At 41.6% G+C, this 27647-nt stretch overlaps 1 protein-coding gene across 1 annotated transcript in view; it reads left to right on the top strand.

The window, feature by feature from the left end:
* The first annotated feature begins 2179 nt into the window (after positions 1-2179).
* FRMPD4 (FERM and PDZ domain containing 4) overlaps positions 2180-27647 on the top strand; it is a 448829-nt gene continuing 423361 nt past the window's right edge. Inside the window, exons 1-2 of the mRNA XM_034772197.1 lie at positions 2180-2715; positions 26759-26878. Coding sequence (XP_034628088.1) covers positions 2675-2715; positions 26759-26878 — 161 coding nt within the window. The 5' untranslated portion in view covers positions 2180-2674. The remainder of the gene's footprint in view (positions 2716-26758; positions 26879-27647) is intronic.

The following is a 27647-nucleotide window of genomic DNA, read 5'->3' as shown; positions in this document are numbered from 1 at the left end:
TCACTTGTGAAATTCCTGGTTAGTGTGGGGGTTGAGGGAAAGCTGCCCAAAAAGACTCGGACTCTGTGGGGTAAAGAGCATATCAGTTTATTTAGCAACTGAAATTGTGAAGCAGAGAAAAATACAGAGGAGGAGAAAATACATTCCCATGGTGGGAAATTCCAGGAAGCATGCCTTTATGTACATTTGTGGGTGAATTTTCCCAGTTTCCTCTTCTGCTCCCTCACTAGAAGCCAAGGCCTTGATCCTGCAAATGGCTCTGAGAGGTTGGACCCTTACATTTGTTGGAAGCCACTTGCTGGACTAGGGATCAAGGCTGTGTCTCTTCTATGTGGGCTTCTGGTATGCTATAACACAAGAATCAGTTGTCCCATTTCCCAAATGCTTTAACAGGGAATGCTCTTAATTTAAACTAAATCCCCATGAAACTGCTTTGCAATGTTTTATCTTAACCAGTGTGACCTCTTTTCTTAAACTGTCATTTGTGTGGCTGATGCAAAAATCATATCACAGCAGTGTGAGCAACTGATTACTGCCCATGTGTACTCCCTCTCCCTCCTAGCATGAGAATGGGAGGGCCATGCTCCTGAGCATACTTAAGAACATAAGAATGGACATACTGGGTCAGACCAAATGTCCATCTAGCTCAGTATCCTGTCTTCTGACAGCAGCCAATGCCAGGTGCCCCAGATGAAATGAACAGAACAGGCAATCACCATGTTATCCATCCCCTGCTGCCCACTCCCAGTCTCTGGCAAACAGAGGCTAATAGTCATTGATGGACCTATCCTCCATGAATTTATCTAGTTCTTTTTTTAACCCTGTTATAGTCTTGACCTTCACAACATCCTCTGGCAAAGAGTTCCATAGGTTGACTGTGTGTTGTGTGAAGAAATACTTCCTTTTGTTTGTTTAAAACCTGCTGCCTATTAATTTCATTTGGTGACCTCTAGTTTTTGTGTTATGAAAAGGAGTAAATAACACTTCCTTATTTACTTTCTCCACACTTCTCTATGATTTTATATTCCTCAATCATATCCCTCCTTAGTCGTCTCTTTTCCAAGCTGCAAAGTCCCAATCTTATTAATCTCTGCTCATATGGAAGCTGTTACATACCCTTAATAATTTTTCTTGCCCTTTTCTGTAACTTTTCCAATTCCAATATATCTTTTTTGAGATGGGGTGACCACATCTGCATGCAGTATTCAAGATGTGGGCGTACCATGGCTTTATATAGAGGCAGTATGATATTTTGTCTTATTATCTATCCCTTTCTTAATGATTTCCAACATTCTGCTAGCATTATTGACTGCCACTGCACATTGAGTGGTTGTTTTCAGAGAACTATCCACAATGACTCCAAGATCTCTTTCGTGAGTGGTAACAGCTAATTTAGACCCCCTGATTTTATATATATAGTTGGGATTATGTTTTCCAATGTGCATTACTTTGCATTTATCAACATTGAATTTCATCTGTCATTTTGTTGCCCAGTCACCGAGTTCTGTGAGATCCATTTGTGACTCTTCGCAGTCTTCTTGGGACTTAACTACTTTTAGTAATTTTGTATCGTCTGCAAATTTTGCCACCTCACTGTTTACCACTTTTTCCATATCATTTATGAATATGTTGAACAGCACTGGTCCCAGTACAGACTCCTGGGGAACACCACTATTTACCTCTCTCCATACTTACAATTTCCTAGACCAGATTGGGTCAACAGTCCAAGTTCAGCATGTGGTCTATGCTTAGTGATTCATGTGATGGCCAAGAAGGCCACCAGGTCCCTCCCCTACCACAAAGGGAGAAAGGTCAGTACTGTGGGAGAGGGGTGACTGGTGAGCAGGAGTCCTTTGGGGAGGCAGATGTTTTGTATAGGGGGGGTAGGATCCCCCCCCACCTCTCTCCTGCCTGCCAGGTGGATTCTGAGCTGGGCTCCTCCTCTTCCCCCTGCCCCACCTCATGGAATGGGCCCCTTCAAGAGGGTGCCTTTCTCTTACAGTGTATAGCACAAGTGCGCCTCTCCCCCACCCCCGCCCCAAGGAGCAAGTGCCCCCTCCCCAGCCTGGGGGTGTGTGTTCTCCATCATCTCTCCTCCCTCCCCGGTGCCTGCACCGCACGCGGGCTCCCGCTGTCTCCCCCAGGCTGCGTTGTGGGAGGCTCTGTTGCACGGGCCAGCTCCAGGCAGCTCGCGGTGGGGTGGGGAGCAGGCAGCCGCCGGCTGCGGAGGGAACCAGCGTGCGGCGCTTGCTTCTCCTGCTGCCGCCCTCTCCGGCTGCGCCCACCCCCAGGCGGGGGAGACCCTGGCAGAGAGGCTCCCCCTCCCCCAGCTCCTTGCTCTGGGGGGTACCGCAAGCATTAGCGGGCTCCCGAGCGCTGCCGCCTCCCGCCGCTTGGGCGCACAGAGCGGCGGGGGCCTGAGCTGAAGCGTCTCCTCCCCAGCTATTCAGCCTCTGAGTTTCCCCGGGCGGGGGCTGCCCGCAGTTCAATGCTGCTGCTGCTCCGAGATGCTGCACGCCCAGCTCCCGGCCGGAGGGGGGTAGCAGCTTCTGCCGCCAGCGCCTTCCTCCGCAAGGGCTGCTGCTGCTGGAGACTCGGGCACCACCTCCTCCCCACCATGGGGCTGCTGCCGCTGGAGTGAGCAAGCGGAGGGCACAGCTCGCTGCCTGCATGGATGGATGTGTTCAGCTTTGTGAAGATTGCAAAGCTCTCGGGGTAGGTTGCTGCTCCCTTTCCATTAGCAGCCAGCCCCCCTTGTGCGCGCCCCGCTGCAGTGCCGGCCCCTGGCTGCTGACCCCCGAGGGGTGGGGGGTCGGAAAGACCATGCCAGGGGGCTTTAGCAAACCCCGCCGCCAGAGCTGCTGCAGCATTCCGCTTACCTGACACTGGGGCTGAGGTCCTGGGGTTTGGCTGGGGATGGCTTATGGCGTTTTCCCCCTGGCACCTGCTGCGGGATCGTGTAAAAAAAAAAAAAAAGTGTCCCAAGGCTGCTGCGAAGATAAAGCTGGTGGGGTTCTGAGTCTTGGGCTGTGATGAAAAATTGTTGTTGTTAATGGGCGATCAGTGGTTCAAACTGTTTGAAAATGTGAAGCCGGCGCTCTGCCTTTAGTTTCCTTTCAGGTTGCAAACAGCTGTGAGGGTGCTCTAGCCGGGGAAGTAGCTGTAGGCAACAGTTACTTACCCCTGTGGGGGTTGACGTGGAACTTCGGATAGGTTGGACAGATAGCAGAGCAGCATTTTCAAAATACACACCGTGATTGACAACCTCCCCAAACCAAACGCAATCTATTTAAGACTTATTGACTTTTGTGCTGTGAAGTATGGTGCTCAGTTTAGTGCGAACCACTTTCACGCTCTACAAAATCTCAGACACAATAGAGGTGATTTTTAAAGAGACGCTGTGAAATCATAATCAGATTGGAATTGCTGCCTTGTACCATCACACATAAACCCCAGGGAGTAAGTGAATGTGGTCTTTTTTTTAGCCCTTTCTTGTCAGGTGCACACATCTGGTTGCTTGAGCTGGTGTCTGATTTAAATATTTTTCCTTCCAAAGAATTTTTCTCTCACTGTCAACAGAATGCTGGCCTCTAGGTGTGGAAGGAACTGTCTCTAGATAGTCGTTAGGCCCAAGGCTACAGAGACACATGCACAATTTGAATCCCCCCCCCCACTGAAAACATTTTCCCCATGGTTAAAAATAATGTATAGTAAGTATTACTGAGGAAAGAGTTATGGGAAACCAAATTATTTCTCAAAGATGGAGTATAAAAGTGCTGTAGTTGCAGGATTTTCCTGATTTTGGTGCAGATAATCTTCCTAAAGGATTTAGCTTTGCATCAGAGTAGCTATGAGTGTTTTGAATTCTCATGGTTTAGTGGTTAGCACTGGCCTTTGCCATTTCTGAAGTGGAATGCCATTGGAGGAGGGGAGGGCTTGTTGTAGAAATGAAGCATATATGTTATTTCTGTGGCATACACGTACAGTACTTGTCAAAATGATTGTTCTATAAAACTCTATAAAATGATTTTTATAGCAAGCACTGGGTGGACTGAAGTTGTGTGATGTTATAATTTGTGTTTACTCAAGCCTTTTGCCCTAAAATTTACCACTGTTGCTACCATGATCAAAAATCTACTTAAGGGAGTGCTAGTATAGAACAACCGCTACTATTCGAACTACATGGCTGTCTAACTTTGCTCAGAACAAGTTTACCTGACATGATGGTTAAAACACTGACAGTCTCCTGAACCTGGTCTACACCACCACTCCCACTCTTACTACCACTGGGGGAACTGCATCAGTGGTAACAATTGTGGAACATTTTAGGGAAAATTTTATTTAGTATAGACAAGATCCTAAGGAGTAATATGGCATCTGATTTTTGTTTCAAGATATATTTAATTATTTAGCTTCTTTGTTCAGGACCCGGGGTTAACAAACCCTTTCTTGCAGTAAATGTCACACTTGAGTTCAAATCAAATGGACAGAGCAGGCAGTGGTTAAGGATCAGACGTAGCTCAAGACAATCTGCCAACCTAGGCAAAACTTCAGTGTGCACCCCCAACATGCTCAGGAATTTGTGGCAGAGTCCCCAGCATCTCCCCAGCTGCTGCAACCCCCAACTCCGGGGCAGAGGCTCACAGGGCAGACCCCAGCTTGGGGCTTCAGAGTGATACCCCCAGATGGGGCTGCCCTTCCCAGTGGCCCTTCGTGAGTGGATTGGCACCAGCTGCCTAAGGCTCAAGAGAGGAGGGAACCCCAGTTTAGCACCCCTGAACAGCGAGCCACTCAGCTCAACCACAGTGGGACCTGGGCACCAGCAGGGGGCAGCTCCCACCCCAAAAGGCTCTAGTTAAGGGACAGCATAACCCCTCCCTCCCCCGAAACGAAGCCACCCAGGCTGGAGGTGCTGATCCCACTTGCACAGTGGACTCCTTCCCACTGGAAGGAGTGGGGTTCTCTGCAACCTGGCCCTGCACGTTGGCCCCTGCACTGCCAGTCCCTGGCCTAGCCCCCCACACCCCAGCCTATCCCAGTCCACATCCCAGCCCACCTGGTCCCCAGCAACCCACACACTCCCTAGTCTGCCCCTGACGGCACCTTTCCAGATGAGCTCCTCACTGTTGGGCTCATAAATTGCGGGATGACAGCACCGTCAGAGCCTGGACATGGTGGTGGTGAAGCAGTGGCCCCAACTGGGGCAGGAGCCAGCGGCTGCCTGGGCAGCAGGGCCTGTAGGGACCAGACGCGGAGCAGCAGGTGCAAGCTGGGTGCAGACATGGAGCCAGGCGGGTTGCGGCACTTGTGGCCAATGCCCTGACAGCATTCGCCAGCAGCAGCCCTGAGCTGTGTCTGAGCTGTGGCTGTGATCTCACCCGCAATGGGGATGGGGAGCAGCTGAGGATGAGGCGGGAGCGCTTCCTTGGCAGCCTGGCAGGTGGCCACTTCATGCTCCTCAGAGCCCCGGCTGGTAATCACCCCCTCCCCAGGTCATCTCCTGCCACCACCAATGGAGGGAACCTGGGTAACTTTACACTCGCAGAAATCTGCCGCCCTAGGCAACTGCCTAGTCTGCTCTAGCTAGAGTGGCTCTGTTAAGGATGTTGCACAGAAGACAGTATCATTAAATCAATAAACTAGGAATGATTCTTCTACATTTTAAGAGTCAGTTTAACTTCAAATAACTCTTTCTTCCCTAACTCTGACCTGTAGTTGACTAACAGCATACCTATTGCCATTACCCGGACAAACCTCTCCAGCATATTACGCTTTCTCTTCAGGCAAACCAAAGTTCTTTCTGCAACTGAATGACAGGTTTCAAAGCTCAAATCCAGCTTCATTTGATATAAGGACTATGAAGTTCAGATATTGGACTGAGTTAATGCTGTGCTTTGCAATAAATCAGTTTTATGTGGAGTTACTTTTTCGCTCTTATTTTCTGGTTATTAAACCACTTAATAGCGTACACAGGACTTAACTTTGCTGTTTCCTTGGTAACTGTTAGATATATCTTCCCATTTCTCTTTGTAGAAGAGAGTCTTATGGAGCAACCAGTTTCCACTGTAAGCCCTATTTTTAGCTCCTTCTGTATCTGTTTGGACCTGAAAACTGCCTGTTTTCTCCTAAAGGCAAAGGAGAGTTTTTCTGAAAAGTCTGGGGGGCAGGAGAAACGGGTCAGACTGTTTTTGATTTAGAGTCTAATCCTGCAGGACAGCTCACTTGGAACAAGAGTTGTCAGGATCTTGGCCATTACATAATGTTTCTTTGAGTTCCTGTAGGTTAAAAAAATAGCTTAGTTATCACTCATTCAAACTTTCCATCTAGATAAATCTCCTTGAAAACCAATGCACAGGCTCTGTCTACTTGTAAGTAAGTAACTTTACCCATGTGAATAATCCCATTGACTATTGGAATTTATAATTGTAATAGTCAAGGTGAGTATTTAAGGTGTTGGCCCCTTTTGTGTATTATGGAGGTGCTCGGTAGGACTTCATAGTTGCAATAGGCATAAAATGGGACATAAACTCTGTCTTTTCTCTAGAAGTAGACAACCAGTTGATGTGAAATTATACACACAATTAGTTATCATGTCCTTCAAACTTTCTATGTAATTTTTACTTCCAGGGTACTGTCCATGTGTCATCCCCTTTAATTACCTTTCTGCATAAAGCCCTTTAAAGACTACCCTCTCATAGCAGAACCAACTGTTACATCAAACATCTATAGATACCAGCGATGGTGGGTGGAATAACCTGGTGAAGAAGGATGAAAGCGGGCAACCCTAGATGCTTCACAACAAATGTTCTGTTCGTTAATTTTGAAAAATGTGTAATGATTGACCTCAACTGAAAATCATAATATTCTTCAGATATATTGACTTCTCTCTCTCTTCCTTTGTAAATAAGGGTTTGATTAGACTTGGAAACTTACCAAAATAGCTATTCCACTCAGAAAGTTATTTCTAAGTATAGAGAAGCCTTAAATAATGGACTAGTCTAGGTGGGGTATTGTGTGGTCTACACTGTATGCATGTGCAAAGGCCTGGGTAAACGTGGATACATTGTCCATCTGGAGTGTAGGATCTTTGGCCTGTACTGGGAGGATAAGAAGGAAAGATAATGAGATTGACAATATGTGTTTAGAGGGCGGATGGTGTGTAGAGAGTTTTGAGCCTTATAGTAGTAATAGTGAAGGAGAGCATGATGTGAAGTGGGAAGTTTTGGGTGGAGGAGGGTTAAGGTGGTGATCTGTATATGGAAGGTGAGAGGCAAAATATTTGTGTCTCTAATAATAATAGGCAGTGAACTGTAAGAGTGGTAAGTGGTGGTTTGGAGGGTGTTTAGCTCCCATTCAAGGTCTATATTATCAGGATTTGAAAATCTACTCGCTGATGAATAGGAAGCTTTTACTGATGAGTGTGGGGATCTAACCTATTCCCCACAAATATGAGCTTTCATATTTGCAAAGCTACCCTTCCAAATATTGTGTGAATGTGATTCAGTGCAGTGTTGACCTCCAGAATCTGCTGACAAATAGCTCTAGTGCCTCTGCTGCTGTTCATAGCTTTGCCAAGCAGCAACATAATGAAAGTAATTAGAGACCAGTCACTTACATTGTTGCTGTTCATTATCCTGTGGGCAAGATTGTTTGAGACAAGAGTCAAGTCAGTTTCATGCCGCTGTTGCTTGTTGGGATAACTGAGCAATGGCAGGCTTTGGAGTTAATCACAGGGAAGGAAGATCCACAAAATGGAGGTTGTAGGAAAACAGTAAGGTAGTGGAGACTTATTCCATCTCACAGCAGCTAGGAGTGGTGGGAGAAGCAGAGAAATAGGGTACATCTACACTGCAATAATAGAGTTATGGTATGGCTGAGGCTGGCCCAGGTCAACTCACTTGGGCTCAGGGGACTTGGGCTGTGGGGCTAAGAATGTCAGTGTAGCTGTTTGGGCTCAGGCTGGAGCATGAAGTCTGAAACCCCGTGATGGGGGTGGGTCTAAGAGCCTAGGCTCCAGCGTGAGCCTGAATGTCTACGCTGCAATTTTTAGCCCTGCAACCTGAGATCCACAAGTCTGAGTCAATTGACCCAGGTTCTAAGACAGTGGTCTTTTTATTGCAGTGTAGATGTATTCATAGAGACCCTACCCCTGGCAGAAACCACAAAGTTCTGGATAGGGGAGAAAGAAACCAAGTTTCTGATCTTTCAACAGCTTTAGTGCTACAAAGGAGAACTTCAGATTTAGAGATGTCTGTCTTAAGGTTTTATACTACCAGCAATCACTACAATATCTGAAACCAGGAAAATTGGCTGACACTAGCCAAGTCCCAAGTGGACGTCCAGGAGTCAGATTTTTAAAAATAAAGGCCTGCTGCATGCAGGATGGCATCCTGGCATAAACTCCAGCACTCAGCCTTTCTTCCCAGGTGCTGTGGTGTGCCTGGGGCTGCGTTTCTTACTGCGATTCATGGACATCACTGGTAGAGCATCTCTTGACTTTCATATATACCTCTGCCTAGTTAGATATTTGTTAATTTTTCAAGCCCTATATGTAATTTAGGTTCTGCAAGGGTTTCCAGACTTGGAACCTGGTGGGCTGATCCAGCAGCGGAGGAAGGTGAAATTTCACTCCAAGCAATAGCACAGCTCCAGTTCTCTTTTCAGGGATTTCATTTATTAATAATGATTCAAAACAAAGTAACCCAAAACACTGCCCCTGACTTGTCTTAATCCTTGTCTCTGGGGCTTCATGGTTCTTACAGCCCTCCACAGCTGGCTTCTGCTCCCTGTAGGTGTCCTTCTTGGGCTTTCTGCCTGATTGAAGAGGAGAGTCCCTCCCATGGCCTTCCCCTGCCTAAGAGGCAGGAAGCCCTGTATTCTGTTTCTTGTAGGACATGGGCCTATGAGCAAGCATGTGACCTGCAATTATGGCTCCTACTTTTAAAGGAGCCAAGGGCCATAACAGGTGCACTGGGCTACAGGCATACACCTTCAGACCCAAAGCCATGTTACTGTAGTTTGAGGGTGAGCAGGTGTATAGTTGGCAGAGTTAAGGTTGTTCTTGGAATCCGCAGTGGGATATTTTATTGTGTGTGTATTTCTTTAAGCGGTTGGTGAAGATATCTGAATATTTATGTATCTTCTCTGTAAACCATTTCAGTACATTTAAATGTTTAGGTTTTTTTAACTGTGACTTTCCTTAGCATGTTTATTTTTCAATTTCAGTGTTAACTAGCAACCTTCATTAAAAGATAAAGAAGATTTTTATCTGTCAGTAAAATGTAGGCTATATCATCTGCATACTATTTTTATTGTAAGTACTCTTTTCAATGACTATATCTCATAGCATGTGAGTTGTTTCTACTGTTTACCGAAAAATGTGTCAGTAATAAAGCATATGATTATCCTTATGCTCAAGGGAGGTAATTTAAATCTGGAAAATATTTTATTACTCTGGATGATAATTCAAAGACTATTAATTCATCTTTCCTTTCTTCTTTGAGAGGACGTGGCACTTTGTTCAATGAAAGATTTGACTTAATGCATTTTACCTTATGTTTTATTATTTGCTATATAGTGGTGTTATATTTTATCACGTGTCATATAGTATAAAGACATATGTCTGTAGTGACGACATTGTTATTAACATTGTATGTAATAATAAATCTCTGGTCTGGCAAAGGCTGGTAATTATTGAATCCTTGTTATAGGCTGTCATGAACTTGTAGAATGGTCAGTGAATAAAGGCAAGACAGGTAGCAACCCTACCCTGAAAACTGAAATATTCTGTCTTCAGACTAAGTAGAGCGTATGCAGGAGCAAAGTAAATTTCCATCTGGCATCCGGCTAATGTGCTGTTCTGGGAGGATGAGAAGAGAGCTCAGTTTCCATTCCCATGCAAGCCTTGGCCTCAGTTTTCTTTCTTACTTTTTTTTTAAATGTACAGTGGCATGAACTGTGATATGGCTTTTGAGGTGTAGACACTTGTCCCCAAAGAACAGGACAGACACACCATTTCTTGAGGAAACCTGATTTAGGAAAGCACCTTTTTTCAGGAAGTGGACTTAAGCACATGTTTAACTTTAAGCATGTGCCTAAATCCTCTTGACTTCAATAGGACTTAAGCTCTACTGAAGTGGGATGCGAATAAGCATGTATGGAAGTGGTTTTCTGAATTGGAGCCTATAATTGCAGTAGGAGTCTCTGAAACCCTTTCTTTATGTGGAAAGTCTATATGGAACTCTTTTTTATAGGTTGATTATTACATAGATCAGTGTTTCCCAAACTTGGGATGCTGCTTGTGTAGGAAAGCTCATGGCGGGCTGGGCTGGTTTGTTTACCTCATCCGCAGGTCCGGCCGATCGTGGCTCCCACTGGCCACGGTTCACTGCTCCAGGCCAATGGGGCTACGGGAAGCGGTGCGGGACTAGGGATGTGCTGGCCGCAGCTTTCTGCAGCCCCCATTGGCCTGGAGTGGCAAACTGCGGCCAGCAGGAGCCACGATTGGCTGGACCTGCGGACGCGGCAGGTAAACAAAACGGTCCGGCCCGCCATGGGCTTTCCCTACACAAGCAGCGTCCCAAGTTTGAGAAACACTGACGTAGATAAACATGCAAGAAAACCACTTTGGGGAGCTCTTAATAATCTAGATCAGAAATATTGCAGGAAAAAGTTGCTAAAATAAAGATATTGTAAAGAGGTGTAATGAACACATATATAACACAACTTGGTAGGGCAGACATGATAAGAGTCCAGACTGTATGAAATTGTTCTTCATTAACTAATGATTTAAAGGAGGAGTGGGATGAAGTAAAAACAGGAGGAGCTTTTCCTGCTAAGCAAAGGGATTTGTGAGGCTTCTTTCCAGAAGAGCAGGCGATGATAATCATTCTATTGACTGTAAAGGGAATTGCTACAGGACAATTTAGGGGTTTCCACAACAGAGTTACAAATGGTTTTGGGGAAAAGAAGCAAGTATTTCAGGTAAGGAATTATTTTATCATAAAAATATTTTCAGTGATTATCAGAGTGCAAGCTATTCAATTTTCATTTTAGTAGCAAAGGTATTAAAGGGGCTCAACAACTGTTAGTGTTAGTTTTTACTAACTACAAGGGGTTTTGGGATATAAGGCACAGTGGTCTTAGAAGAACAAGAGGCACAGGAGTAGAATAATAAGGAGGCAAGAGGAGACTTGCATAGAATGAGAAGGAAGGCAAAAGTGAGAGAGTAACGACAGAGTGTATGATTGTATGTCAAAATCACATGGTGTTGCTGGGGAATCCATCCTTTTTTGATTTTTTTATGTCTCTTCAAGAAATTATTCTTTTTACAGTCCTGCATAAAATGTTGTGAAACTTTCCATGAATGAGTCTCAAGGAAGTGTTTTGAATATATGATGACAGTTTTCACATATTCCTTTATAATGGACCATATCGTGATTGGAATAGTGATATTGAGAATGGTGTATTCCCTTCCAGTTCAGTATAGGCATATTAATCACTTATCTTTATAATAAATATTTCTTGAAATTTTTGAATGATACAGGTCTTTGTTATCCAGAGGATCTGCTAATCTTATATATAATAAGAGGAAACCGGTTACATAACATTTTCTGTATTATACAGCCTAGATAAAGTAGATGGTCTATAAAACCTTTCATGTTTTGCTTATGGATTTCCTGATTTCATTAGCTTTGGTTTTTGCTTGTTTTTTTTAAATCTTCAATTTGTGTTTTATAGTAATCTGCTTACTAAAAAGGCCAGTATTGCCAAGTCCAAAATGCCCATTATTCTATGGCAGTAAACTCTGACAGAACTGCTAATAGCTTCCCCAATGGTGGAGGTCAAATTATGCACGTTATACATCTTACATCTGTTTATTTCCTTTTGTTACAGTATGTTCCATATCTGAAAATGGTACATATCTAATAAAGTCACTGGGCCCAATTCAGACCAAATGAGACACTACTTTCATTTACTCCAATTCCTGAGTAACTTAATTGACTTCAACTTGCTCAAAGTAGAACCATCTAAAGTTTGTTTTTCTTCAAATCATCTGCTATAACATAAGCCACTTATGTATAGTTCAAGTGTTCAGGGCTAATAGTAACTAATTTGCATACAATGCTTTCCTTTTCCTCATGGATTTGTGTTGAGCAGCAATGGAATTGCAGACTGCGTATTACATATCATGAAGAATTTCCAAAATGTACACTACTGTATCCTACTGAGACTTCCTAGTTGTATACGTGAGTATCCATTTTAGGAATGGATATAGGTGTAACAGTTCTGCTGACCATATGCAAAAAATGAATAAGGCTGTTTTACAAACTTTTTATGTAGCTTTCAGTAATCTATTGTAGGAAATGACCTTTCAATGAATGTGCAAGAATTAGGAGTAGATTAATTCCTTACCCAGTAAGGAACCTCTTTTGACAAGCCAGGTAATGGCTATGCATCTTCAGAAGACCTCTGCACACCTATATTACCTCTTGTTCTATGGCATTAGAATCTTGAGGAAAGATTCTATAGATGAAGATGGGGGTGGAGGGAAGGTTAAAATATAGAATCATCTAAACTACAGATGGAAAAAGAGTCATTAGATCATCTAGTTCTTCCTGATTCTGAGTGAAATATATATTCATATTCAGCTTAAATATTCCTGCTCTGTGATCCTATTATGACCTAGGACCCGAAAAGGCCTTTTCTGTGCAAGGGAAAATATGTGCTTTTTTAATGTGATATATAAAACTGTATAATTCTAGGTTTCAGAGTAGCAGCCGTGTTAGTCTGTATCCGCAAAAAGAAGAACAGGAGTACTTGTGGCACCTTAGAGACTAACAAATTTATTAGAGCATAAGCATATATGCATCCGAAGAAGTGGGCTGTAGTCCACGAAAGCTTATGCTCTAATAAATTTGTTAGTCTCTAAGGTGCCACAAGTACTCCTGTTCTTCTTTTTGTATAATTCTAGTGCAGATAGGACAAGTTGTAGCTTTACCTCGATTTAGTTGGGTTGCACCTCAACCAGTTAAATCAAGATACAACTGTAACTTACCCTTTCCAGTAGAGCTGGTCAAAGATTTTCCATCAAAACTATTTTTCAACAGAAATTTGGGTTGTTGATTTAAACAAAATTTTTCATGGGGAGTATCTGCTTTCCTCAGATTATCAACGTTTTTGGTTGGAAAAAGCAAAGTGTTTTTGGCTCAAAAATCTTTGGTTTTCATTTTTTGATAAAAAAAAATCACATATTTTCCCTGGGGAGAAAAAATACAATTTTCCAATCATCTCTGCTGCATACATGTGATTTTTACAGTGTGTTGGGTATCACATGTTATCTGTCATGTTTAAAAAAAAAACACATCTTCTTCCTTGTGTAGACGTACCTTAAAGAGAGACAGAGTGACTACATCATAAAAAGTACTCTCTCCCTTCCTTGTACTGTACTATTCAGTGTGTTGGCCCTGTGGGGTCCGTGGAAAAGAAGTAGGGAAAAGCAAGTTAGGGAATGTGCTAGTTAACAAAATCTTATTTGCATTGAGTGAATTTGAAGCAATCAGTCAAGAATAGCCGATCTTTATGTAAAGATTAGCTTGTTCTTTGTTCTAAGTCTTTGTCTTTAGATCACCTCTACATCCTTTCCTTTTTCACAGTATCCTGTGGTGATAAATACCTGTTTCGCTAAACTCACCCATGATGGGGCATCAAATGTCATCCCCCGACTCCTGTTCTGTGTCCTCCTGAGAAAATTAGTTTTCTGTTTAGTATAAACAGTTTTGTTAAGGATCCTTTGTTTTTGCATTTTACCTCATTGAGGCTAGAAGCACAGAAAGAGAGAGAGAGAGAGCGAGCTTTCAAAGGATTATTTTGCATTGCTTGTACAGTATGAAGTTTCCAATTGGCAAAAAAGTCAGAGCTTAAAATCTCATAATTTTCAGCTTTATAATATGAACCAAATGCTCTGACCTGTAACTAACTTAAAGAACATGCATTCCCTCATAACAATAAGTTTCTGGTTATATAGGCTATCTTAGTTATGTCCTCTAAGTTCTGCAGGCGTTCTAATGAGAAAATTGTGTCTGAACTAGAAAAAGGATATTTTATGGATATTACTACAGTTATACGTGTCATGATTATATGTTTCTGAAAACGTAGAGAATAATCAGAGACTATTAATGGCTTGTTTTCTTATGTTGTCAGTTTCCAAGCTGAAAATGGATGTTTTGTGGCTGCATTAATTAACTTAAAATACTTTTAATCTTCTTTTAACAGTGTTTTTTTAATCACTTAAACAAGAAGCATATACATTTTGTAAACCCGAAGGAATGTTTAGGCAGACAGTTTTTCTATTCTAACCTGTTTCCTATATCAAATGGTAAATATTCCAAAGTGTCAAATGATAGGCAGTAAAAAGGTTGATATATCTATCAACTAGTTTTGATAAATATAAATACTGTAAAAAAAATCCCAAACAACTGCTCTATGGAAAAGGTTTTAAAAAGAGCTCTTCCCTGAATTGTTCAGTAAAATGAATTTCTCTTTCTGCTTTATTTTCATTTAGCTATACAAATATTTGTGAAGAATGACTTGTCAGGAGATACGATTAAGAAGGTAGTGAAAAATACGCCAAATGTCTAGATGCTTATCCAATTGTCAAATTTGCAGTATAAGTTTCATAGAGAAGACAAGTTTGTATGCAGTAATCATAGAACAGAAATCAATAGGAACAAGTGCCTTTTTTGCTCCTTGCTAAGAGCTTGATACAAAAAGATTTACAAGGTCAGAGTCTTGGTATCTGTTGAAAGTAGAATATTAATTTCCAACTATCACATGTGGTTATTAAACACATCACATCTCTATTTGGTAACTTTCTGGTCTCTTGTAGACATAAATATATAGCATTTTGATACCAAGGCTTTGCTACAGTGCAGTGGAGGTGGTGGTACGGAGATTTGGCAAGTATGGCAATATAAAGTGAGAGTTGCGGATGTTTAACTAAGGAGTACAGGATTTGCCATAGTGTACGATTCACTCATTCATCAAATCTGGTTATCCCGCCTCTGCCAGTGGCCATTACTTCAGAGGAAATGCATAGATTTAATAGTTTAGTATGTGAAAAGGGAAAGAAGAAAAAAGTTCCTTCCATACCCTGGTAGATTATATGCTTATGCTTTGAAGCAAGGGACGTTACCACACTTACTTAGCATGAATAGCTACGTGTCATTAATGGTAAGCTATTCAGCTCTTTTAACAATTCATCTCCACCTCATGACCTCCTGTACTGGTGAATTACATGGCATATGTGTACATGGTGGGAAATATTTCCTTTTTCATTTGTTTTAAACTCACCAGGCATTAATGACATTGAGTTGATCTCTTGTTTTCAGATTATATTATAGTTCCCAGAAAATGAACTAATCTGTTTGTGGGGTGTTGAAATGTTTCTTACACAAGACTAAATAAAACAGTGTTAGTCAATTCAGTTTTTAAAATGACTCATTCACTGACATAACCATTAGCAGTCTAATTAAAGACACAGTACCTGCCTTTACTGATTCTGGAGTTGATCCTATTATATATATTGTATCAACCAAAAACAGCTTGTGTTTACCAAATGATATTAGTTATTACTGAACAGTCTTCTCCCCAGTGTTCTTATTTCAGCTATTTAAGCTCGCCCACCCCCAAATATACACTATTTCCTTCTCTTCATTGCCTTCTGATTTTCTAATACACTTTGTGGCTTCCATTCTGCTCCATTTTATTTGCCCTTCATTTGTTTTTCACTCGGGAAGATTTATTCTGTCAAATCCCCCATTTCAATAATGTTACGTAATTGGGACAGCTTGTGAGTCAAGATTGCTTGGCAATCTTGGCTATGATATAAGTTTGTCAGGTTTATCCAGCCTTCGAAGCCACATCCACTGGCAATGCTCTTCCCTTGCATCCTAGAAAACAGTGACCCCTTTAGAGCACCAAATAAGCCCCATTAAGACACATGTCACATGGAAGTTGTTAGATAATTGGAATCACAGCAAATAACTCAATGTTAGTTTTGTTTTGCCTGTTCATGAAGAAAGGGAGACATTTTGGCCTTTTCTCCATGTATAGTAGTTTTTATGCTTTCTTTCTAAGAGCCCAGATTCACTGCTTGCTCAGAAGCAGGATTGTGATAAGGTTTAATTAATGTTTACACAGTTCTTTGGTATCCTTGAATGAAGGTAACTTCACTATTGAATTTCCATGTGATCTTTGAAAAAGTTTGGTACATAATGACAAATAGAATTAAAGTAGCTGCTGCTGGAGCCAAAAGTCTGCACAGATTTATTTCTAACTCTTCCCCTCATCTTCTCATTTATTAATTTATTTTGGTGAACTAACAGATGCCAAAATTTGTGTGAAATGGTCTTAAGTTCAGGTGGTGGTCTCACCCTCCTCCAACCAAACTTTGCTCACATTTCATATAGGCAAAATCACCTCCTTCTTGGGGTTTCTTAATTAATAAGGTAAATAATACCTCTGAATTACCTGGCATTGGCCACTATTGGAAGACAGGCTACTGGGCTGGATGGACCTTTGGTCTGACCCAGTATGGCCGTTCTCATGTTCTTAATAGTGAAACGGAAATCCCAGCCAAAGCTTTCTCCCTAAGTTGACTGTTGCTGCGGTTCTGCCTGTAGAAGTGTAGCTTCTTTGGCCTACAGGGCCCCTACCACCTCCCCATATCCAGAATGGATTTAATGTGATGCATTTGGTACAAATCTTCAGTAGACAGCAGTCAGCAATTTTATGCAAGGGTCTAACATCTGCTCTCAGGGTTGTTCAACAGAAGAGCCATGCCCCATGATTTTGCATCTGCTTTCAAGTTTTGGTGGAATGCTTCTGATGCGACAGCTCCATGGTTGGCAGTCTTCTCTCTCAGCCTTCTCTCCTGGGAATGTAAAATTTGCATTACATATGTAGATAACATGATCTGTTTTCAAGCTTAGTTTGACAGTTGATTTGATCCATTTACCGAATATGCTGCATTAAAAAAGACAAACTATATGAACAATAGAACCCCGTTTCTCAGACCCTCACTTAACTGCCTCTCCGCATTTACCGAACAACCAGGAATCCAGGGCCAGAAGCGGGTGATCTGTCCTGTGGCTGCTAGCTGGTGTTGCAGCATCGCATTTTCCCATTCTCTGGTTTATCCAGAGTTTTGATTATCTGAGCTGGCCCTGGTCCCAATTAGACCAGGTAAACAAAGTTCTGCTGTATATAAAATTATAGCCCTTTAAAATAAACCTAAATTAATCTCTGTTGAATAAATGGAATGTGTCATCTGTGAAGGGTGATTGTGTTTCTTTCACTCTTGGGTAAGGTCATCATAACTCATGCCTACTGTGTCAAAAGTTAAGGCTTTTTCATTATGTGAATAAACCTAATAAATCACTCTCCATGGTGGGATTCCTTATGTTTTGGTACGCAGTGACTTATGTCTCATGTGTGGTAGCAAATGCTATAAAATATGACACAAATGTTCAAACAGTGATCATGGTAACAATCAACTGAATGGAAAACTCGTGTGTAACTGTCAGTAACTGATTTGATTTGTGGATTTGATTTCGCAATTAATAATTTTACTGGACAAGAATTTCACTGCTAAATACCCAGGACATGGTTTTCAAAAGCAGAGAGTAATTTTGGGTGCCCCACTTGAGACATCATCATAAAGGGGCTGGATTTTTATTTAATTCTATTTTTTTTTTTTCAGAAAGGGCTGAGCATGTGTCGTCTGAAAATCAGGCACTTTTAAGGTGGCTGACGTTGACCACCAAATCCCTAGTCAGTTTTGGAAATCTTGGCCCTAAATTTATAAATTTCTTGTTTGCCCTTATTTGTTATTCTAGATAATTATCAGATCTTATTTCAGGTGTGTTTTTTTTTTTTTTTTTACAAAGAGGCAACATTCACTCCCTGAAACATCTTGAAAATATGTACCATTTCCTTTATACCTCTGGTATTTAGACAGATGACTTCACTGTCCCTTGTGTCCCTGTAGTAATGCTGATTGATTGCAGTGACACTTGATGGTGACAGAAGAACTGATCATCTGCAGCTTGCCCAGCTTATTTCTGAATTTATCCAGGAATCTGCTTCACCGGATGGGAACCGCATAAACATTTAGTGGCCCTTCTTTCTTTCATTCCAGATTAAAATGCCAGCAAAGCTCTAGAAGCACATTGTCTAGAGTGTTTTGTTTTGAAGTCTCCCTGTCAGTTATTTGGAAGGAATAATTTGAAGGACTCATACACACTGCTAGGTTCTAAATTAACTATAACCATTTGGACATCACTGTGGAAAGCTCAATGAAAGCTTCCGGTCAATCTAGAGTGGTGACCAAAAAAGCAAACAAAATATTCTGATGTGTTAGGAATGGGATAGAAAGTAATCCTGAAAATATTACAATGCCATTATGTAAATTGCTTTTATACCCTCACCTGGAATGTTGTATTCAGTCTGGTCACCATATTGCAAAAAAGATTTAGAAGAAATAGAAGCGTGACAAGTGCCAAAAATTAGAGGCATGGAAAAACTTCTATATGATATGGGATTGAAAAGATTAGGACTGTTCAGTTTAGAGAGGAGATGAATAAGAGAGGACATAATACATGAATAACCGAGGTAAATGGGGAACTCTTTTATTTACACTTTCTAATAATAAAGAATGATGGACATTCAGTGAAATTGAAAGGCAGCATATTTAATACGGATAGAAGGAAATAGCCTTACACAACACATATATAACCTGTAGAACTCTTTGCCACAAGGTACTAAGATAAGAGTAAAAAATAGAAGTAAAAAAAAATAGATATTTATATTGATAATGGAAATATCCACAGTTACATTGGATAGGATAAAATGTGTAAGAGAGAGAAATCCATACAGAAATCCTTATGCTTCAGGGCATAAGCCAGTCACTCACTGATCAGAGTTGGGCAGAAACTTCCTCTGGTCAAAGATTATTTCATCCATCATGGTTTAGTTGTGATTGGCCATATTGTATGTGCTAGAGAGAGACAAAGGGATTGGAATAAAAATTCTTGAAGACATTTGCATTTTTTTGGTTAATTACTTTATTCATTAGTTCATCATATTAATCAATGCAAGGAGTTTGTAAGCCAACAACTGCTATCTACCTAGGTAGGTGGAAGGTTTTTTTAATTACATTTTTCTGTATGCTGAATGGTGCAGTATTTTATTTTTTTAAAATATAAACTGTAATCAAAGGTTTATAAAAGTCTATAGACTGATGCACTTTGATTGTTAATGTGTGTGGAGATATATATATCTGTCTAAACTTTGGTTACTAATTTGAAAATTAAATTGAGATAAAAAAAATCTCTATGGATTTTGTATTATCTTTCTTAAGTGAACAAATGCTATAAAATTTTGAGAATCTGAAACTGGCACTCTCAGTTGGTTGACAGGTGTTTGTCTGCTAATTGTTGAAAACAAAGAAACAGAAAACCTTTTGGTTAGATATCTGCAGGATTTTTCTTACTGTAATGCAGACTTGCTTTAATTTGGGAACTGTAAGAAATTTTATATCAGATGGGGACATTCTAAAAATCACTCGGTCCATTCAAGGAAACTATTTTTTTTTTTTTTAATTCTTGCTTTGTAAACTCTTACCTGTGTCTAGAGGAAGCCATAGATTTTTATGTCCCCTCCCTTTCCCCACCTTCCTCAAATGCCCATCACTGTAATCCAGCATCTCCAAAGATGTTTTGTAATAGACTGGGCAGTTAACAGTTTCCCTAAAACAAAACCAGACAAAATATTTCTAATTCCAAATTTGACAGTGCTCCAAAGAACATAGCTGTCATAATATTTGATTTCTTTTACCAAAACGAGTTAAAAAGGCTACGCTGCTGGAAAATCCGGCTTTTGGGAAAATAGATCCCTAGTGCAGCACAACATTCTAATTGGAAAGTAAGCGGCTGTACAGTTATGTTTTTCTTTCCTGATTCTCTGATTCTTTGATGCTAAAATCAGTACAAATAAATAATCCAGGTTCGTATGGCCTTAGAAGACATTCTTAATTACAAAAAACAACCATAAAACGGATTATTATTTTATAAACCATGAACAATTAGATCTTTTTGTTGATAAACAAATGTACCCAAATATGAAAATTATTTTGATTTTATTGCCATTTTTTGTCTGTAGAAGTAATCGTGCTTGTAACATCAGCATGTTTACTGCTTGGTGGGACAATACTAAAATTAGCATTAGGCCAGGTGTAAAATATGAACTTGGAGTTATTTGCATATGTTCTTTGAAATTTGACATTTAGTCTATCTCATACAGCAGTGAGATTAGAAATGTCACTTGCATGACCACTGGTGCCACTGCTAAAGGCTCACAAGGCTGCTTAGCTGTGATCATGTAAGTCAGTTACTTCAGAAATGAAATACTTAATGTCCCTGTCATGGGGTGGCCACCACCCAAGTGCTCCCTTATGGTCAGGGGTGCCTCTGCAGTGCCCCATCCATATTTCCCCCCTTCTTCAGGGCTTCTTAAAGAAACGTCACAGTCTTTCTCTTTCAATAACAGCCCTTCTTTGAGTCTGATTTTCTTTATTTACAAAGTTCTAGAAAGCAAACACAAAAAGGAATTTCCCCAATCACTCAGAGTCCCCAAAAATCTGTCTCTTGGCCATGGCTCCTACCTCAGAGCCTGGGGGAACAGGAAAAGTTTCCTTCGCAGAACCTCTTACCAGCCTGTAGCTGCCCTGCCCAAGCTGACTCCCTTGTGGCTTTTGCTTTCAGTTTTCTTATAAGGAACTAGCCGCTGGAGGTTCCTTTCCTGTGCCAGGTGTCTCTGTCTGGCTCATTTAGCAAGCCTGCTCCAGGCTTCAGGTCTCCTGCAGGCAGCTCCCTCACTCCCTCTGCTCTCTCACCATTCCATTAAAGCATATTGCAAGTTCTTTTGCTGGAGAGAAACACTTAAAACCCATCTGTCAAGTACTCTATTTAAAACCCAGCAACCAATTTACCTTCATAAAACACCGTGAGAAGTGTTCTGTGGGTTATAAATATTTATTCTTCCTGCTGTTTCTTCACTTTGTCATAGAATGTTTTAAAACAAAAACTGTTAGCCACTCTCTGTCTGTCTGTCTGTCTAGGCTCTGCACGGTTACCAGGGCCGGCTCCAGGCACCAGCCGACCAAGCATGTGCTTGGGGCGGCACCTTGTAAGGTGCGGCCAATCTTCGGGTGGCGGAGCAGCGCTCGGGGTTTGTTTGTTTTTTGGTTCAGCAGGGCGGCGCTTGAGGGGTTTTTTTTGTTTGTTTCAGTGGGGCAGGGCGGCGCTGGGTGGGGTTGTTTTGGTGGTGCGGTGCTGGGTGGGGGTGTTTTGGCAGTGCGGTGCAGTGATGGGGGGGTTGTTTCGGTGGCACGGCGCTGGGGTGGGGTTGTTTTGGCGGTGCGGTGTGGCGTTGGCGGGGGGGGGTGTTTTGGCGGGGCGGGGCGGCGCGCGGGGGAGGGGGTGTTGTTTCGGCGGAGCCGGCCCTGATGGTTACGTACTGTGTTTTTGCTAAAACAGTGGAGGCAACACAAATTAACAAACCTTATTGGTGAAGGTGTGAGAATGATATCAATAAGACTGATAGGCTATCATGGAAGTCAGGCGAGTGAAGTCAGAATGGCTTGGGCTCTTGGAAGCATGGGTGTGTAAAGCGTAAGAGGGAATTACAGTCAAAACTAGAAAAGGTAGTGTACAGTACAATTCCAGTTCTCTGAATTCCTGTTATCTGAAACTCCTCGTTATCTGAATCCACAGTACGTCCCCCATGCAGCCCTATGTTAGTTAATCACTTGCTAATAACTATAATAATAGCTGTATCAGTTATTATAATAACAAACTTGAAAATCTGTCTCTTTCATCAACAGAAGGTGATCCAATAAAAGGTATTACCTCACCCACCTTGTCTCCAATATCCTGGGACCAGCATGGCTACAACAACACCGCGAATGTTAATAACTTCTCAGTTAGCCTCTTTGTGCCTGTTAGTGCTAATCAATGGCTTTGTATTTGTGTAACAGTTTTGAAATTACCTGCAATTAGGGTTTGTCTACACTACTGGAGCTACAGCATCATAGCTGCGGTGCCACAGCAATTCTGCTGTAGCACCGTAGTATAAACACATCCTGCAGTAACAGAAGAGGGTTTTCTGTTGCTGTAGGAACTGCACCTCCCTGAGCAATGGTAGCTAGGTTGAAGGAAGCAATCTTCTGTCAACCTAGCCATGTCTACCCCAAGAGTAACATCAGCATAGCTACAGTACTCCTGGGCATGAATTTTTCATACCCCTTAATGAGGCAGGGGAGGGAGGGGGAAGTGCGCTGCGTCCTTGTTCTTCCCCCCTCCCTCCCCTGCCCACGGCAATCAGCTGGTTTGTGGCATTCGGGAGGCAGGGGAGGGAGGGGGAGCCTGCGCGCTGAGTCCTTGTTTTCTTCCTCCTCCCTCCTGAACGCCGCAAGCCAGCTGATTGCCGCGGGGGGAGTAGGGGAAAGGCACTGATCCGTGGGGTCTGCCGGTCGATGGGAGGCACTGTGGGAGGGAGGGGGGCGTAGAAGAGCTGATGTGGGGCTGCCAGCTGTGGACGAAGCAGGCAGCCAAATGACGTTATAGCGAAACAACTTTAAATGGACCATGTTCTGTAATTGAGCAGGGACGTAAGATCAAAACAACGTTAAGCGAGAAAATGTTAAGTGGGGAGTTACTGTAATTTATTTAATGTAGAAGTTAGATTATATTTTAGACCATGTAGTATTTTTGCTAAGACTTCCATTTTGATGAGGTACCGGCTTTGTGGAGAGGTTATTGTAAAACGAGCACTTGATTTTTTTTGTATTCTTACATAAGTTCTGTACATTACCTTAGTACATTTACTTCTAAGAACCATAAGCAGTAATTCAGCCTATTTTTAGCTGGCAGATATTCTCTAGCAAAGGCATTGGTGATTAATATCTCTTACTTTGTAAATCAGTCACTCACAACTGTGGTCTGTGTTTTGGGAGAAAAGGTCTCTTGGCAGATTTGCAAACCATTTCCTACCCAAACTAACCAGAATTTCAAGAATGCTGTACAATCTTCCCTTAGCAGAGTCTCTTGCATTTCAATATTGGCCTCATTAGTTTATCCTAGGAGTACACTATATTAGAATGATATTTTGCACAGGATGGCTAATCAAAAAAACAAACCCACAATCTTATTAGTAATTTGCATGTTTTGTTTTGCAGTTCTTGTAGAAATCCAGAAATGTATGTCGGTAACTATTTGCTTTCTTACCCTAGATGTGCAGGTTATGATGTTATACTCATAGGCTTAGCAAGCTTTTCTAGGAGACTAAAGCAGAACTGTCATTTTGAAGTTACTCAGTTGAAGGCTCTTTGAAATCAGTTTAGAAGGCTCCGAGACTATTTTTGTGCTCTCTTTAATTTTTAAGGAAATGTATTGACGCGATCCGCTGATAGTGTTATTTATTAGAGGGAGGGAAGCCATAAGAAAATTTCCCCACAAGCCTGGCAGTACTTTAGGTGCAGGGATGTACCTGCCAAGGCATCAGAGCCCTGATAGACATCTTTTTCGTTTGGGAACTGTGCCAATCGGAAGCCTCATCCCTAGAGATAAAAGGCAAGTGACTTAACCCATTGATTATGAATAGCTTTCCCTTTCTCAGAGACTTTTTATTTCCTGGATAATTTATAATGCTGAATTTGGAAAAGACGTGCTTTCATTTCTGAGTCAGACTAATTTCCTGAGGGCGGGGAGATATGTTTCCCTAGAGCTGTGATCATGCAGGCACCGCATTGAGAGGTGCTACGTAAGGATAGTATTACAGTAAGGGTGACTCAGGTATGGTGTGGGAGCCACACGTTTTCCAATAGTACTCCTAATATGGTCCAGCGCAATTCTCAAAGACTATAGAATATTCCCATGTGCTGTCCTCTATAATTGCCATATCCATGCCTGAAGGTGGAGATGGCTAAAGCACAAATCAGAAATAACAGCGTTTTTTTTCCCCCTGTAAAAGAGACTTTGGCTGTGGGAGACTTGCAATGAGCTGGCAAGCAAAGTTTCAGTGGCTTGAGGAAGTGTGATGTGTCAGTGAGACAGAACAACACTCCCGGAATGCCCGTGCCCCAAAGCCTCAATTCTATACACACCCAGGTCCACATGTCTAGAAAAGTTTGACCATCCCTGTATTATGGCAGCGTTGCATTAATGAGGACAAATGGTGGTGACACCGGTTAAGTTCAGATCCTTTGGCAGCAAAATGCAGTGTGTCCTGCATGCGATATTATTGTGATGATGGGCACGCCTCAGAATAGATAAAATGTAGTGTTATAAGTTTATACCAAATTATAATACTTCTGTGCAAGTAATTTGAAATTGAGTGCATTAAAGTCATAAAACACATTTTGTCTTATGAGGATTTATTGCTGTCAATCTCAGTTGGATTAGAGAGAATGACTGATGGCCGCAGTCTGGAAGATAATATTTACTACTGTTCATTACTTCACTTATAAGAGATGGTTAAGTGATTTTAATACTGCTTATGTGAAATCTGTAAAGTGGGTTGCATGGGACTGTAACATAAACATTCCCCAGTAGATGAGTAAGCTTACCTCATCACAGTGCTGTTCACATGGTTTCTTCAGCCACTGCCATTTTTTACTTGCCTATTCTGCTGTTTGGGGTAGAAATGGGCAAATATATTCTGCAAATAAAACTCAAATTTCCTTCTGATCTGCACCTTTTATTCACTTTGCCACTAACATTTGCCTGAGTGAACTGTGTATTCACCAGAATGTTCTCAGAAAGCAAAAAGCATTGCAAGTACTCGCATATGCATAACATGAATAAATATGCATTCTCATCAGAAATGCACCCACAGCCTTTTAGAATACTCTTTGCAAATTGGAATGGGGAAGAGGGAGGTTTTGGCAGAGGAGCAGGAGGGAAAAATAAATGAAATGTTCAGCAAAGGGCTAGGAGATGTTGGATAAGGTGCTGTCATCTCCAGGAGAATTGGCAGAAGGGTTCCACCCCTGGCAGGGACATTCCTGGTCATCTGGCTCTGTTCCTGGCAATGAGGTGGGTGAAGCATTGCCTTGCTGCCTATTCCCTTTGGAACACTCTTTCAAGATGGCATCGAGAGATTTTTGCTCTGCTGCATCTTTATTATACTATATAGATTCTTATTCTGTGCCTTCCAGTAGTGCATTAAGCAACATGACTAACATCTGTCACATGTTTGTTCTCTCACCTTTTCCACACGGCAAGAAGTGTGTGCAGTGCAGTGGGGTGTTTTGGGGTTTTACACAAACACATGCGCGCGTGCACATGTTGTTATGAGTTTATGTTAGAGATGGCAAGGTCAAATAAATGTGGCTTGTCATGGGAGGGGAAGATGGTGAGTTTTGTGATGGTCCATAGTTCCTGTGAAAGTTCATTTCAGAGTCTCAGACTGGCACCTGAGAAAGCTGTCTTCTGTACAGAGAAGTTTTGCCCCTATTTTAGGGAGTTCCATTGTGTCAGAGGAGCAAAACTGTTGACCACGGTCTTCATCCTGGAGCTTTAGTTGATCTTTTAGATATCCTTGGCTGAAGCCAAGTCCAAGACCTTGAACTTGATTTGAAATTCTGTGGGAAGCCAGTGAAAAGAGTGTTGGAAAAGTCTGACGTGCTCATCCTTGCCCATAAAAAAAAAAATGATTTGGAATATCTGAAAAAGGAGGTTTATGCTCTGAGAAGGCCCAATTTACTGTACACGGGATCATGATACAATAACAATGGGGAAAGGGCACCAAGGACAGAGGAAGGCACCAGAAAGGATGTGTGGGGGCCAGTGTAATATATGCCGAAAACTCACAGGTTTATGTGGATGAAAGCACAAGTAGCAATATCTCTTTGATATTTAGTGTATGGCGGCAGACACCAACGTGAAAAGGTAGAAACTTGGGGTCAGGACTGAAGGATTAAGACAGGTGGAGAAGAAACAGCAAAGAGAGTGGAAGTGATGAGAGATGGAAGAAAATGACACGGGGAGAAAATTTAAATAATTTATGCCTTACGAAGAATGCATTGCTTTTGTCTTATTCATAGTCAGACAGGCAGCCCTTTTAAGCTAATTACTGGAAATCACATCAATTGCACCATAACATACCAAATTGCTTCAACTTTTCCAAACTTTTTCTGGGTGATCTTGCCTCAGTAGTATTCTCCAGAAGAACAATTGGGTGAGGTAGCTTGTTCATATGAATTATTTTATTGCCACTTTAAAAATGAGATGTTAGCAACTCTGAGGTAGGAAGAGTAATTATGTCTTTGTTGTGGAGTTCCAGTCATTATAATTCTGGGTGCCATCACCTTTTTATTCCGGAGAAAAAAATTGAAATTAGCATGAAACAGCAAAGCAGGGAAGCAGGGACTGCGCTGTGGTGATCAGAGTCTTCTGTATCACTACCTCCTGGCTGTTTCTTTGTGGATACGGTGGCTGTGCAGGGTTATTCAAGATGGATACAAACGATTAAACAGTGTAAAACAGATGGGTTGAGAGAAAAAGTGTGTGTGTGTGTAAGCATGTGGGGTGGATGAGGAAGATGAAACTCATTTTGCACTTAAAAATAAAAGCAACCCTCAGTTTATGGGGCCTAGTTGGCCCCTAGAGCTCTGCTTAAATTGTTCTTTTGAATCCAGGAATGGGCTTCTCAAGAGTAACCTGGACGGAGAGCAAGGGGACCCTGAGGAGAGAGGGTCAAGGTCCACAAGCATGAGCAAAGGCTTCAACCCTGGTAGATCTGTTCGCTCATGGGGGCTGTAAGTCAGAGATTTTACTTTAATCATGTGTATGTATATGTAAGTGCTGTGTGTCTGTGTACAGTATGTATGTAGATATATATGCAGTGGATACACAGGATGATAAACAGTTTTATTTAATTATTTTGCCATGTTTTTATCATTCCTTTGAACTAAAAATTTTTATCCACTGTACTGAAGTATTTTGTGAATACTTTTGACATGTAGTGTAAATGTCTTGGGAGGCTGTCTGCACTAGAGATTTACCATGAGTTAACTGATTGCCAGTTATCTCAAGGTAGCTAACACGTTTGTAAAGGCTAGCATGGACACTCTCCAAATATTTGTTCCAGGATACAAATGTTTGCTTTCACCCTTCTTTACCAGCACATTTTCCCTCCCTCCTCCCATCACCATGACTTAGCAGCACATTTTTGTGATATTCTCTATTATATCATGACATTAAGCAAATAAACATATAACATTGGTTGGGGGGGGGGAATGAAGACAGATTTCTTTTATCCCACTGTCTCTTTCTTTGTGTTTTTTTTTATCCTGTGTTGAAATAATGAGGAACAACAAGGAATTTCTGTAGAAAGTCTATTGTAGTTTCAATTCCATCAGACATTACTTAAGTGACCTTCTATCATGTTTACTGAATTGTAAGATTTGTTTTTTCATATACAGCTAAAATAATCAATAAAATACTATAAATTTGCTATTGTTTATGTTCTAGCAGATCATATTAGTGTCAAAGTATTGTTTGGTTTTACAATTAAAACACAAATGT

Source organism: Trachemys scripta, chromosome 1 (genome assembly GCF_013100865.1).
Source record: "Trachemys scripta elegans isolate TJP31775 chromosome 1, CAS_Tse_1.0, whole genome shotgun sequence".
NCBI classification, from domain to species: Eukaryota; Metazoa; Chordata; order Testudines; family Emydidae; genus Trachemys; species Trachemys scripta.
This window is presented reverse-complemented; position numbering and strand designations above follow the sequence as displayed.